This window comes from Amblyomma mixtum, chromosome 2 (genome assembly GCF_055824585.1).
Source record: "Amblyomma mixtum isolate Tamu chromosome 2, ASM5582458v1, whole genome shotgun sequence".
Lineage (NCBI taxonomy): Eukaryota > Metazoa > Arthropoda > Arachnida > Ixodida > Ixodidae > Amblyomma > Amblyomma mixtum.
The window spans coordinates 175,839,284-175,853,252 of record NC_143013.1 but is presented as its reverse complement, the minus strand read 5'-3'; the positions used below and the strand labels follow the sequence as shown (position 1 = coordinate 175,853,252).

The 13,969-nt window shown below is 45.5% G+C and overlaps 1 protein-coding gene across 1 annotated transcript in view; it reads right to left on the bottom strand.

Annotated features, from left to right (window-relative positions):
* The window catches only part of LOC149361713 (fatty acid synthase-like), a 120,000-nt gene extending 114,766 nt beyond the window's left edge, over positions 1-5,234 (bottom strand). The window contains exons 1-4 of the mRNA XM_089572777.1: positions 4,887-5,234; positions 3,794-4,120; positions 1,885-2,085; positions 1,216-1,338 (exon numbers count right to left, since the gene is read on the bottom strand). Coding sequence (XP_089428903.1) covers positions 1,216-1,338; positions 1,885-2,085; positions 3,794-4,120; positions 4,887-5,025 — 790 coding nt within the window. The 5' untranslated portion in view covers positions 5,026-5,234. The remainder of the gene's footprint in view (positions 1-1,215; positions 1,339-1,884; positions 2,086-3,793; positions 4,121-4,886) is intronic.
* Between the last annotated feature and the right edge of the window lie 8,735 nt (positions 5,235-13,969).

Genomic DNA, 13,969 nt, shown 5'->3' with positions numbered 1-13,969 from the left:
AGGGATCCACCGAAGGGTCACCGGTCGTGGGCTTAATGCTAAGAGGGCGGCGTCTAAGGCCGATCGGGTTGGGAAAGGGAGGGCTCTTTCAGTGAAGGTACGCAGAGCTGCCTGCGAGTCTTTAGAGACAACGTATTGGGGGGCGGGGGGAAGGGTGGCAGAGTGTGTGATGGCATCGGCGACCCATACACGAGCTGGCGGTAGAGATCAGTACCATACAGAGACTTTCAGCACTTGCAGTGAAAAGAGATTATCATTACCTGTCCTGTATTCTTTTGTACAAATTCATGATTCTGCAAGTGAGTAAAATATAGTGTCTAAAACTAATACTGCATTTATTCGAGAATTTTGTTGCTGTAACTGCTACGTTCAGTGCTTGATATGTTACTGTCCTGCCTGGACTTATTTATATATACAGTGTTAAGGAATTGCAGAAGTCCCGTAGTGGGCAAGAACGGGGAAGGCACCTGGGTTGCGACCCGCTCGCCTGCGTTCCTGGCCTGTTGAACCGGCTACGATTGCGACGTTAAGGTGTCTTTGCCTGTGCGTGCGTGTGAATGTGCGTGTGAGTGTGAGTGTGCGTTTGCGTGTGCGTGTGCGTGTGCGTGTGCGTGTGCGTGTGAGTGTGAGTGTGAGTGTGAGTGTGCGTGTGCGTGTGTGTGTGTGTGTGCGTGCGTGCGTGCGTGCGAGCGTGCGTGCGTGCGTGCGCGCGCATTTGTAACAAAATTAAATTTTATGCCTTGTCTGCCCAAGAGAATCTTGTTTTAGAGCTTATTTGCCTGACTCGGGAAGTTCATTTTTTGACACCGACACAAAATGTGTTTTCTGGATACAGCTCGAGCGAGTTTCAACTCCTCACAACTACCAACTCGGTGAAGGTAGCAAAGCCTCCATCTTTATTAGTGTGCAGGTGCTTTCAAGCGCTTCTATTTTTACTCTAGAACCGTCCTTTACAAAGCAGCTTTTCGCCCATACGTCTCACCATGAAACGTCCGAGACCTCGGCTTTTTGTGTCACTACAGTGCCAGTTTGTCCAATAAAGGTTCTTCTGCATTGTGTTTTTAAGCAGGTTTCACTACGTGCCCGGTTGCTGGCTGGCGCGTATGATGAGCCCTTCTGCACGCTGACACGCGGTAGCTTTAACAGCAGCGCTGCTCAGGTTAGAGGATGGCGCTTGAAAAGCGCTGAAGGTTTTGTTTTTGGCAATACGCTTACCTTCAGTCTTGTAGCCGTCCACGTTGGCTTTCACATGAACCAGTTTGGCGTAGATCCGCCGAGCCTCGCACTGACGTTGAATGAAAAATGCGCCCACGCTCTCACTGCGGGCGTACCCACTCGCTGCAAAGAAAAAAAAAAACACCAACCAAGCTATATTACAATACGTGAATCACTACATCTAGCAGAGACAACTGTATTGAATTGATTTTAAGTGTATTTTAAAGCCGTGAGTAACGAGACCAGCCTCTATAAAACTAAATGTTTTTTTTTTCACAAGCGCATGAAAATAATTCCTGTAAGGCATTAACCCCTGAATGCGTTCCGTAGATAGCGAGCATGAAAAATAAGCGCACCGTGCAAGCCTTTGGTACCATATAAGGTTTCTGGCGACCTATATTAAATCTAATAATTTGTCTTGAGTGAAGCAAGTGTACAACACTAAAGCCAGGAAAATGACAGAGAATTTCAAACGTGGGGCTTTCATTTCGCAATTTCAGGCCTAGCATTTAAACTTCAGTTCACTGAATTTTAAAAAACGCAGAATTCCTGGTGAACATTGCAATGGCTGCTGGGCCCTACCATGGTAGCTGAGTCCGGCATATATAGTAAAAAAATGTGCGGGTAAAGTAGAAGTAAAATATAAGTACGGGTGCGTGAAAGACATACCATTGGAGTCAAATGACTTGCACATCCCTTCTGGGGAAAGCATCCCTAAACGCAAGAAGGACAGCATCGTGGCTGGCTTGAGGCAGATATTGGACCCGCCCACAATGGCTGCATCGCACTGTCCCGCACGGAGAGCCAGCAGAGCGTGATTCAGGGCTGTCATTGCCGAAGAGCACGCCGTGTCGACTGTGACGCTTGGCCCTGAAGACGCATCACAAAAACTAAATGTTAGAGACATGCACTTGATGTCTGGTTAAGTCCTATAATAATGGAACGTTCAGAATAATGCCGTAGATTCTCCCCGCCCTCGATGTAATGCCACCCAGCAGTTGCTTCAGAAGGCCGTTTCGTCTATAGATCACGTTGTCTTTCAAAGCGAATTCCTTAACGCACTAGGGCACGGAGTCAGCGATAGAAACGACAAAAAAGCAAAGTTAGCGGACGTTACATTGGCGTCATCACTCTACAAGCCCGCAAAATATTCTAGTCTGTCGACAAGAGCACAACGTTTTGAGCGTGGTACATACCTAGTATAGCACAATTATGAGAACCGCAAACAGCAATAGAAAAAAAAAGTCAGGAGACAGTAAACACGTGTCGCCTGGCCTCAAAGGTGTGAGAAACGTGGAAAAAAAAAAACACCGGTCAAAGTAAACAACGGCAAACGATGGTTGTTGAGGATGGATTCATGACTTCAAGAACCCTGACGCATGTCAAAATTTCTGGTACTTGGAAATTTTGAGCCTGATGTTTACGCCATTTAAAGAGAGCGCCCAGAGAATTTCTAGGCCCAAATTTCTTAAGCTCTCAAACTTTATTCCTTGTGATTGTGAAGTGCTTTTTATTTGCATTGCGCGATGAGTGACCGTAACATTGCTAGTGACAGTCACTGCCGATTCCTGCAAATCTGACCTGAACACAGGAAAGTTGTGGTGCTCATCCTGATTAATGACATTAAATGTTTCTGAAAAAAAAACTAATATCTTTCACTCGTCGTACCGCTCGCATTCCAACCACTTAAATTCTTAAAGTCGATACTGCACAACTAACAGCAACATACAAGTACCTCGGCGTGACCCTTCAGTTTGAGCTAACATGGCATCGCCATATCGGCCTCGTCCAAGCATCTGCTAACCGCTCACTTGGTCTTGTTAAACGTAACCTCAGACACGCCCCTATGCATGTTAAAAAACTTGCTTATATAACTCTAATACGCCCTAAAATGGAATATGCTGCGGCCATTTGGAACCATGAACAAGCCTACGTTATCACTAACATCGAATCCCTGCACAACCGTGCTGTTCGCTTCATATTTTCAGACTACTCGCCCTTCACAGGCGATGTCACAAGATCTTTCACATCGCCGCAAACTTGCTCGTTTAACGCTTTTCCATAAGCTTTATCACAACCCATCTCTTTGCAGCGATTTGTTCCAGATATCTCATGCCATCTTTCCACGCTGTGATCATACATTCAAAATTAAAGGCGTTAAGTGTCATTCACCGTCTTACGCCAAATTCATTCATTCCGCATACTATCATTGAAGGAATAGTTTTCCATTAGTCATCGCCACAGAAGCGGACATTAAAAAATTCCAAGAGCTTCTTTGCTGTTACGGAAATGTGCAAAAATTTGTTCTGTTTGTTTGTGTTCATTTTTTCTTTTTGCGTTATGCCTTAAGTTTTAACGTTTCTGTGTCCACTTCTTGATAAAATGTATCGAGGTTAGTAACTATTGTATCATCCCCCCCCTCCCACGAAATACCCTCCTCTGGAGGGCCTCTATGGGTAAAACGTGAACAAATAAATAAATAAATAAGGGAGTGGGGCGCTAGCTCAGGGAGGCCTCAGAAGCCTCCAGGGACAAGTGCTGGCCATTTAATTTTCATTCGCCCTAGGCTCTTGCTTACCTTTGAAGTCGAAAGAATAGGAAATGCGATTCGAGAACATGGCCCGGCCACTTCCGAGGACGCTGTAGCCGTCGACCTTGTCTGTGTCCACATTAAACGACTCTTCCGATTCAACGTAAAAGCAGCCGATAAAGACGCCCACTTTGCGTCCCCGTAGCGTGTCGGGGTCGTAGCCAGCGTCGACGATGGCTTCGTACGTGGTCTTCAGCAAGAGGCGGATCTGGGGATCCATCAGGTGCGCCTGTTTGGGATTCACGCCGAAGAACTGTGCGTCGAACTTGGAGAGGTCTCGAATCGTTCCCATTCGCTCTGGTAGGCCTAGGTGTCCTGCAATGGAGATAGGTTGAAAAGTTTGCATAGAACGTATTAACTGTTGTTTTTTTAATGGTAGCAAGAATGTACTTTTGAGCTAAGCTCTTATCTGCCACCAGCTAGAAATATTTGACAGGGAAGTAATTGTAATTCCACCTACCAAGAAAGATTGCAGTTCTTTTAGTCGAAATCTGAGACCATTTATATATTCGGCTAGCCTCTCTATGATCACTCATAAAAAACGGGAAGGACGGTACAAGAAGAGAATGACATCGCGAGCGCTGGCATTCATTTGGCAGTCTTAATTAGAAAGCTCTTGTTGATAGTCAGGGCTACATGAACACTCTACCTTATAAGTTTGCCTTAGCTTGCCCCGGAGAATTTCGCACTCTTTTAAGAATAACCGTAGGCCTACGAGCCGAGCTTACTACATTGTTCAAAGCGTACGCTTTAGCGCTGCCTTAAAAGCCTCCATTTGATAATCAGCTCTTGTGGAATAATTTTTTTTTTGCTCTCCATTCCTTCGTGCTCCTTCATGCATTATTTCACGCACCCAATTTGTCATGGAGTTTGTTTAAGGTATTAGAGGAAGTGGAGACTGTAACTGCACAGAAATGGAAGAAAAAATAATCGCGAACACCTATAGATCTTATAGTAATCTTTTTTTTCTCTACTGTCAAGGCTTCTACCCCCCGGTATTGTTAGCATGAACGCACCTATACATGGCAGCAGTCACAACGCAGTAAGGAACTACAACAGCCGCATGAGCGTTCAGACCTACCTCGAGGCCAGCGAGCTTCGTCATTTGTCACTAAGTCGATGCCAGCGTACAACTTCTCCTTAAGCTCAACTAGATGGTCCGCTTGCGGGAAGTGGGCCGACAGGCCACTGATCACAAATTCTTCCTCACTGATTGCCATTTTGCTCTGGAAGAGAGGGCGTATAAATCATTGTATTACTGATAACGGCGAATACTGCCCGAAGGCCCTCGGGCGTCTCCTGTTTTTCACTTTGAGAGCAGGGAAAACTGCCTCAGCACGAGTTAGTCTTAGTGCATAACAGACTAGCAGTATGAGTGCGCAGGACATACGATGGTATGTGGGTAATGTGGAAAGTCCTTTTTTCTCGTTATCAGGCACGTACACGCGGCAGTCAGATCTGACGTGTTTGCGCACAACGTAGGCTGGAAACAGACAGCAATAATAACCATTCGTCGGGAAAGATCTTAGTTTTTTTAGAACCGGCAAATTTGTGACGCTGGGTTTCTCGACATGCGTCATAAAACCTGCCGGCGCTGCACGGACAGGTGTTCCCTTTGCAGCCAAGCTATCCTAAGCGCGCCGTCCGGCCCGCCGGTTGTCGGTGTTACTTAACAGGTGCATCAAGTAAAGGGGAGATGACGTCGACAATATAGATAAAAAAAGCTGCGCATATGAGCACAGCTAGGGTAGTGATGTAGCCGTCTATCGCAGAAAGAAAAGAAGCGTTAACGCCGCATTCACCCGAAAGGCGACAAGTCTCAAGAGACAGAGGCATGGGCAAAATCCGGGAAGGCGTCGCTGCACTATCTAGCATCAGTCTGTGGAGTATTTCGTGATGATATCAAACGGCTGCATGTGCGAAAGCCTTGATTAAGCTCCTGCCATGTTCAATGCACTAGCAAAAATAGCAGCTAAGCCTGCCACCGTGGAAGTGACTGCTGTAGCTGGGTGCTTTTTCAGCCGAAACACAAAGCCATCTCATTTGCACTGTGGAGCACCGTAGGCGCAGGCTATACACTTCATCTGAAGGGAGCGAAAAGTGGAATTTAATTGCGACCCTTTGCGATAATACCATTTGAATATGACACGGCTTTGACATTTAGCCGTGCTCTAGTTTCTTCATTGGATTACCAAAAACTTACATGTTCGCAGATTTATTTCGTTGCCGTAATGTATTAAACAAACTGCGGGCACTGTAATTTTCCGCGCATGGATGGCGTATACTCGCTTAACCAGTAACCGTTGTTCAGACCACACGGTACAGCTGTCCTCAACAGAGGGTTTACGGCTGAATGAATGCGGTCAGACTCGACTTCTGCACGCACTCAACAGCCAATCCGATGGCGTGGAGAGCAAAGAGCTCTGTGCTATTCCCTTTTATGGATGAAACTTTGGGACTTGGCGCACTATGGAAGACGAAGCTCGGCGCAACCCTATTTCGCTTGCAGAAAGCATGTTGGCGATATTAGAAACTATATATTACCATTTCAAGCTGAGACTAAATCACAAAAGCTGCTGCTTTACAACAACTTTGGTTTGGTTTATTGGGGTTTAACGTCCCAAAGCGACTGAGGCTATGAGAGACGCCGTAGTGGAGGCTCCGAAAATTTTGACCAGCTGGGGTTCTTTAACGTGCACAGACATTGCACAGCACACGGACCTCTAGAATTTCGCCTCCATCGAAATTCAGCCGCCGCGGCCTGGATCGAACTCGCTTCTTTCGGGTCAGCAGCCGAGCGCCGTAACCACTGAGCCACCGCGGCGGGGCATATACAACAACTTGAGGAGTTTCGAATTAGGTCTGACTGAACAACTGTGAGGTAAGTTAGATGCGAGAAATTGGAAGTGTAGAGCGGGAGATAAAATCGTAATAAAATATATATTGCACTCGAGAGTGATATGCCTTGGTGTTTGTTACTGCGAGTATTTGTTGCTGTTTTACCTGGCCTTCTTTTCTCGTAGTTCATATTGACATTGTGTTTATAGGAATGTGTGGGGCAAAACAGGACCTATTGCTACTTAGCGCCCTCTAACTTCCATAGGTGCAATTACATTGTTTAAGTACTCAGTTGACATGAGCCACCACACGTGAATTGCCACAACGTAAGCCTGACTAGGGTGGGCTTTTGTAAGGAGGGGAAAAAAATATGAATATTCGAGCTTTTTTGACCCCGAAACCAGTGGAAGTAGTGGGAAATTCTGCACGCCACATTTCTAAAGCTGTGTAACTCCAACGATCAGGAGCCTTGCGTTAATGTAAGAATTTATATATTACATTAGCTATTGGTCCTACCTCAGGGAGAGTTTCAGAATGTTTGCACGGCGATTACTTGCACGGGATTTAATTTACCAGCAAGCGACATCTGGAGAGAGAAGGCGAGACTTCTGTGTTCAGCAGGGCGTAATGTAAAACATGCTTCAAAGCACTGCCATTCTTTTAACTCTCGATAGGTTGGTCTTAACGGTCAATACGATGAAATTAATAGCCAAGTGGCACGATAGAAGCATGAAGAAACCTTTGGAGAACATCAAGCATCGCCAATGGCAGCTTTTGATCTAGTCCGTCTTTCGACTGCTTTGCAGCACATTCAAAGTAGAAACAGCTCTGGTCAGCAGTAGTAACAATAACGTCGAAAAGCTCGTTGTCACCTGCTGCGAGTCGAACCAAATCGCATGTGCGTTATACTGGAAGGAGGCAAAAGAAAAAAGCGGGGAGAGTAAAACAGAAAAGGGTTGCGAAGCAGACAAGAAACTGAGAGAGTACGTAGCTGGGCTACGCTCCAAAGCCTGGCTGCGAAATAGCCAAGCCTGTGCCGGGTCACAGAAAAAAACAGCAGTGAAAGATACCCGGATTGAGTGTCTGCCATGATAATAGGTTTGGCTTTATGGAGTTTAACGCCTCAAAGCACTGTAGATGGATGTCCTGGCTCAAAAAAATTGCATTGGTGTGTTGATGTCTGTGGCCCCGATTTCGTGTGTATTGACTGCAAAACTGCGTTATATCTTAACATTGCTCAGGCGTTTCATTTTGTCCCGCAGAGTGCCTCATTTTTCCCAACGGAGTGTGGAAAACTGCCAAACTTTGAATTTTTATATTAGTGCAAACTTTGTATTGCATGTTTATGCTCAAAGCTGCCAGTAGGTAGCTTGAGCATTTTGTGTATGAAACGTGATGAGAGCAGATTTATCTCCAATTATCCTGAACGCGTGTAGTTGCTTCAATGCTGGAACTGACGAAACTGTTCGGAAGTCCAACAGTGCGACGTCTATTATTGCTTATGTCCTGCTTTCCGCCGTTAAACCCAATATTCCAGGCATAAAAATTGCCATATTTCTGCTTCTTTTGTCTTTGGAAAAGGCGGCACTGTTTATTCATACAAAATTTCTTTTTTAAGCTTTTTCAATACATCCCAGAAGCTATTCATGAATCGATCGCTTAAGTTGGAGCTGTCGACTTCTTTCGTAATCTCCAGTTGTTATCGCCTATCAGTGTAGTGTAGCGGGCTTTTATTGTTTTACAATTTTTTGTTGTTTACAATTGACATCCTCGTGGAAGCTTCGGTCTGTTTGCCGTCCTTAGTGCATTTAAACGCATAAGCCTTCATTTTGTTGAAACTGGTCCTATTATTGAATTTGACAACAATGACTGCTACATTGTCAAAACACTGAGTCATTTGTGTGTGTTTAGAGATTACGGGTGTAATACCGGCATTAAAATATATCTTTTTCACACTGCTTTGTTTAACGAAACGAGATGCAACCGTATCCCTGCCACGGAAACGGAGATATTAGATGTACACCCGACAGATCCCTGTGCACAGATCATGATCACACGCGTCACCTTCTGCGATGGTTGCGATGGTTCACGGCACTTATGGCACGTTATCTCCAAACTTAAGACTGAAGTTTAAACTGCGCCCGGCCGAGAGCTACATGAGCTCTGATAACGATGACTGCAATCTTTGAGGCCATCCTCCAGCAGTAGATCACACAAGCGGGGCAACTGGCGCTGCAGATGTTCAGAAGTGCTGCCCTCGCATTAAAGCAATCTTGGATGCCACACAGCAACAGGTAATGCTCATGATAATCGAGCAATTCACGGCATGTGCTCAGGTTGTACACTCAGTTTACGTAGTCGCATTACAGCAATTCGCTGAGTTGCATGACGACTCACCGATGGGAGAAAAAAGAACTAGTCGTCCACGCTCAGCTGTTGCAAGAGTTGTGTGTCAGCATGCTGTGGTCGACGTCCCAATCACCTAGAAGAAAGCAACATTTTATAATTTCCCAGGCTGCTGTTTCCGATTCCTCTATGAAACCTTTCCAACGGTCCTGCGGAAAGCAAAAGTTCTGCTAACACATTTAAACTCTTCGTAATTAGTTACCACCGGCCGACCTCTCCACCTTTCCTCTCAATAAACTTTAGTTTCTCTCTGCTGTGAAGTTTAAATCACAAAAATTAATAAAGAGCATGCTCTAAATACCAGACCCCCGCAGGCCCGAAGGGTTGTTTCAGACGTGAAATAAACTGATACACATTCACATCCTCTAAGCCAGCTGCAGGTGTGCCTAAGGGCAATGTCCCCAGCGCTTGCTACTTAAAGCAACTTTAATTTAGATCCGTGCATATGAAGCAATGACCCTCCATATACACGACGGCCAATTTTTTGTACGCTCCTGTATGCTGGGTTGAAGTCAGACAGCTGTCAAGTCAATTTTATGCGCTTTTCGCAAGGACGTACGCCCTTCACTATTGTATGCTTTGGCATTACTTCACTTCTATCCAATGCTCAGTCCTGTGTTCGTTTCTCAACTCTCGGCCTGAGGTATTTTTGCCTGCGTGTTAAATCCATTTTCATGCCATGGATCTGTCCCGCAGCCTAATAGACACCTGCAATAGAGAATTCATAAGCTATAACGGTGGAGCATTTACCGCTTTGGCACTCAGCTCGACGGAAAGTGGAGTGCATACGCATGCGATGAAGGTAATCCCAGGGCAAGATTTATCTTTTGTATTTCAAACGAAATTATATACCATAGGAAGAAAGATGGCAAGAAGAACAGGGCATAATGCAATAGAAGAACGTGCAATATTTTGTTAAAAAAATGCACACTGTATACGCGAATGAATACAACGAACTCGCATGGCAACCAAACATACAGTGAGCACAAAACAAGTGCAGTGTGAGCACAGAAACTGATAGATAGTGGAGCCCAATATACACTAAACTACCAGATTGTTATCATCAAGCGCTCGCTTTTCTTTATATGGAATATAAAATTAAATGGGCATTTGTTCACTGACTGCGTGTTGGCAATGCGATACCATGGTGTTAATTTGCACCAATAACTAAATTTATTGATTGAAATTTGACTTCATTTTTTTGTGGTTTGTTGTACGCTTATGTGGGGGTGGAGGAGGTAAACTTTATCAAAGCAGAGGTCGTGGGTGTGGGTTGGTATGATGTTCCCCTCCCCGCTGTGGATTCCTCGTCTAGGCCGGACGCCAGGTGGCCGACCGACGATGTCGTTCGGCGACCTTATCGGCCCCCTCCATGACACGGAGTTGAACCTCCGGGTCAGAGCTGAGCAGCGCGGCGTCCCAATGACATTGGATAGAGAGCTGCAGACTCTGCGATGGCTTGTCTTGATTATACGAGTATAGGATGTGCGGTGTGTCTGCCTTTTGGTGCCCACAGAGAGAACAGACGGAGCTGAACTGCTCTGGGATTCAAATGAAATACATGCACGGATTAAATAAAGTGTCTGTTTGGAACTGGCGCCAACTTACTTCTGTTTTAAGGTGGAAGCCTTAAATGCCTCATCGTTGTAAGCAGGAGTTGTCGACATAAATGTCACGCGCACTTTGACGTCGCGACCATTTCGTCCAATTAACGACGAAATGGTCGCGACGTCGAAGTGCGCGAATTTCAAACGGGGCCAATTGTACTTTGGCTAGTAACCATGGCACCAATTAAGGGGATGGTATAGTGATGCTCCAAGTTGGACTGAGTTTAATTAATTAGTTAATTAACCAATTTGCCTAAGTAACCTTTCTAGTCAGACCAGATAAATAATTAAAACCGGGTAGGAAAATGGTCGAGTTGGGGAATCGAACCAGGGTCTCCAGTGTGCGAGACGAGCACCCTAACCACTCCGCCATGCCAGCTCGAGAGTTCGGAATAAACAAAGGCGCGTCTAGTGAATAGGATGTTTTCGTTCACTCCCATCTTCCTCCCTTCTATTACGGCGAGGTTCAGGTGTCCCCCGAGATATGCGAGACAGATACATTTCCTTTCCTTAAAAACCAATTTACCGACGAGCAAGGCCTAGAGCCGAACGGGCGATGGCGTTCTGTAGACTCCCTGGCAGCGTTGGAAGACTCGCGTTCTAGTCTTAGATGCGAAGCTTAACATCTTAGCCACACATCAGTGACACAAGCAGCAACACCGCGCTTAAGGCTGCCGCCTCACCGCACTTCAGGTCAACAAAGTGCCCCCCTCAATTTTTATATAGAGATCTATGTGGTTCTAGAAAAATTAGTATTTGTTTCTAGAATTTGTTTATGATTTGTTTGTAGGTTTTCACTCGCTCGTTGGCCGACCTGGGCTCAGGATAGCGCACCTCCCGGTTAACTACGAATCATCGGGCAAATTGGTGCGCTGCCTCGTTTCCAGGATGGTCCGAATGGGCGGGGCCCATATCAATCTGATCTGGCGTGCATTGGAGATTTTTTTTTTTCACATTTTCATGGCTGCGGATTGGGCCCCTCCTTTGGCCAAATTTCGAATTGCTGTTTTAGAGATGCTGATGATGTATTTGGCAGTGGTGGAGTGAATGATTAAAACAACAGCAGCTTCTTCGGCCTCCTGCGGAAATTTTGCTTCCTCGATCGTCGCCGATGCAAGAGGAGAATCTCGATGAACGACAGCTGTCAGGTAAAAGGCTTCTCTGTCCGCACGTTCTGCCTCGCCCACGTGCGCCGTGTCCTTCTGAACTGAAAATCTTTTGTGAAGTTTTTGTGCCCCAGCCTTTCTCTTTTTGGGCAGAGGACGTAAAATTAACTGCTCGTGCACGTGTCTTCGAATTGCCAACGTGTGTGTACGGATTCCTTCATATTGTATTCCTGCTTTCTTTAGTGTGAAACGTCCTGTTTCAGTGCCTGATAGTTTTTCGTACTATGCAGTAAGGTGTGCTTCCATCATTTCCGCTTAAGTGTAATGAGTTCTTAACTGTAGTAGTTTTTCATTTGGCGTATGACGAGGGAGGTTGAGCGCAATTTCGTAGGACTGTCTAATTAGAAAATTCAGTTCGTCTCTTTCTCTGACTGTGAGGGTGCCGTATGGTGTAGAGTAGATGACTCAGCTAAGAACGAAGGCCTGCAGTAGCTTCCTGCTTTCGACTGCTTTAACTCCTCCTAGCCTAGTCCCAATGGGTCTGATGAGGAGTGAGGTTTGGTTGACGGCTTCAGTGTCTTTATGAGTGTGCAGTTTTTTTATTCGACTGTATCAACATTCCCAGGATTCTTTCACTTTTGGGATGGCTGCCCCTAACGCGTATATTTTGATCTCAGGTGTTTTATTCTTTCTTTGACACTTGGGGTGTAGGATGAAGACTTCGGATTTTTGGGGGGAAAACGGGAGTCCCACGGCTTGTTCCGTCTATACTACTACATCTGCCGCTTGTGGTATCGTATCTGGTATCGTGCCGATACTCCCCCTGGAGGTCCAAATGGTGATATCGTCCGCGTACAAGGAGTGTTTTAGTTCTGGAATTTTTGCGAGTTTGTGTGCCATGTTGATGAGGGTTATATTCAATAAGAAGGGGGAGAGGATCTATCCTTGCTGTGTTCCTCAATCTCCTAAACTAAAGATGTCGGATTTTATTGTGCCAGTTTGGATTTTAACCGCTGTATCAGAAAGAAAGTTCTTGATGTAGTTAAACGTTCTTTCGCCTACATGCACGAAAGGGATTGTGGATTGCTTTGTGTTTGTCGTTATCAAATGTTTGATTAAATCTAGAGCTAAGATTGCCCTGGTGCTCCTTTCTTGCTTCTGAGATAGAACTTCGTTTGCTGGTCTGAGCATCGTATCCTGTGTTGATAAATGTGGCCTAAAGTCGACCATAGTGTTTAATTCTCTTCATGCATGTGGGTCTGGAGTCTGTCTAGTATGACATGCTGTATCAGTTTTCCTTTGCAAGAAGTAACCGAAATAGGTCTGAGGTTTCTGTGCGCGAGCTTTTTGCCCGGTTTCGGGATGAATTTAACACTGCCATGTTTCCAGGACGCTGGGAGTTTTTCCTCCCTCCAACTCTCGTTCGCAAAGTCCGTGAGGATTGCGATGGAAGCGTCTTCCACATTTCTGACTGTCTTGTTGCTAATGCCGTCCTCTGCCGGGCGGGATGTCGTGCGTATCTTATGGAGGGTTGCTCTTATTTCCACCATTGTTATGTCCGCGTCTAGGATGGGGTTAGGTTGTCCTTTATAATCGGATAGGGACTTCGTCGTTCGGGCTGTGTAGAAGTATTCCTGCTGTAGTCTGTTTATAATATCCTGATCCGTGCCTGGGTCTATGTTTAAAATTTTGGTGATTTTCTTTTGAGCCGTGGCTTTCTTGGACTTCGTGTCAAGGAGACGCCGCAGAAGATTACACTTCTCTCTCGAGCCTAGATTGCCATTTACGTTTTCGCAGATATGTTTCCACTGCTGTCTCGCGAGTTATGCGGAGTGGTGTTGAATTTCCTCCATGAGTGTGACTATCCTGTATAAAATCTTTTTTTTTTGTATTTTTGCTTAAACCAACCTTATTCTAGGCTTTGCATTGCCTCTCACATACGTATAAGGCGGCTGCTAATCTCATTTACGCCTAGGACATTGACTAGTTATTTAGTGGATATTCCCAGGTCCGATAGGAAAGTTTGTGTCCACTGTTCGAGGTCTGTGATTGGTTCCTGATTTGGTCACGGATCGTCCTAAGTTTTTCCCAATCGCTGATCTTGTTTTTTCTGAGTTGGGGTTTGACATTGACAATGGCGATTTCAGACGCAGTGTTGTAATGGTGACTTCCCAGATTTTGTCTGGTGTTGCTCCGCGCTGTGTTCG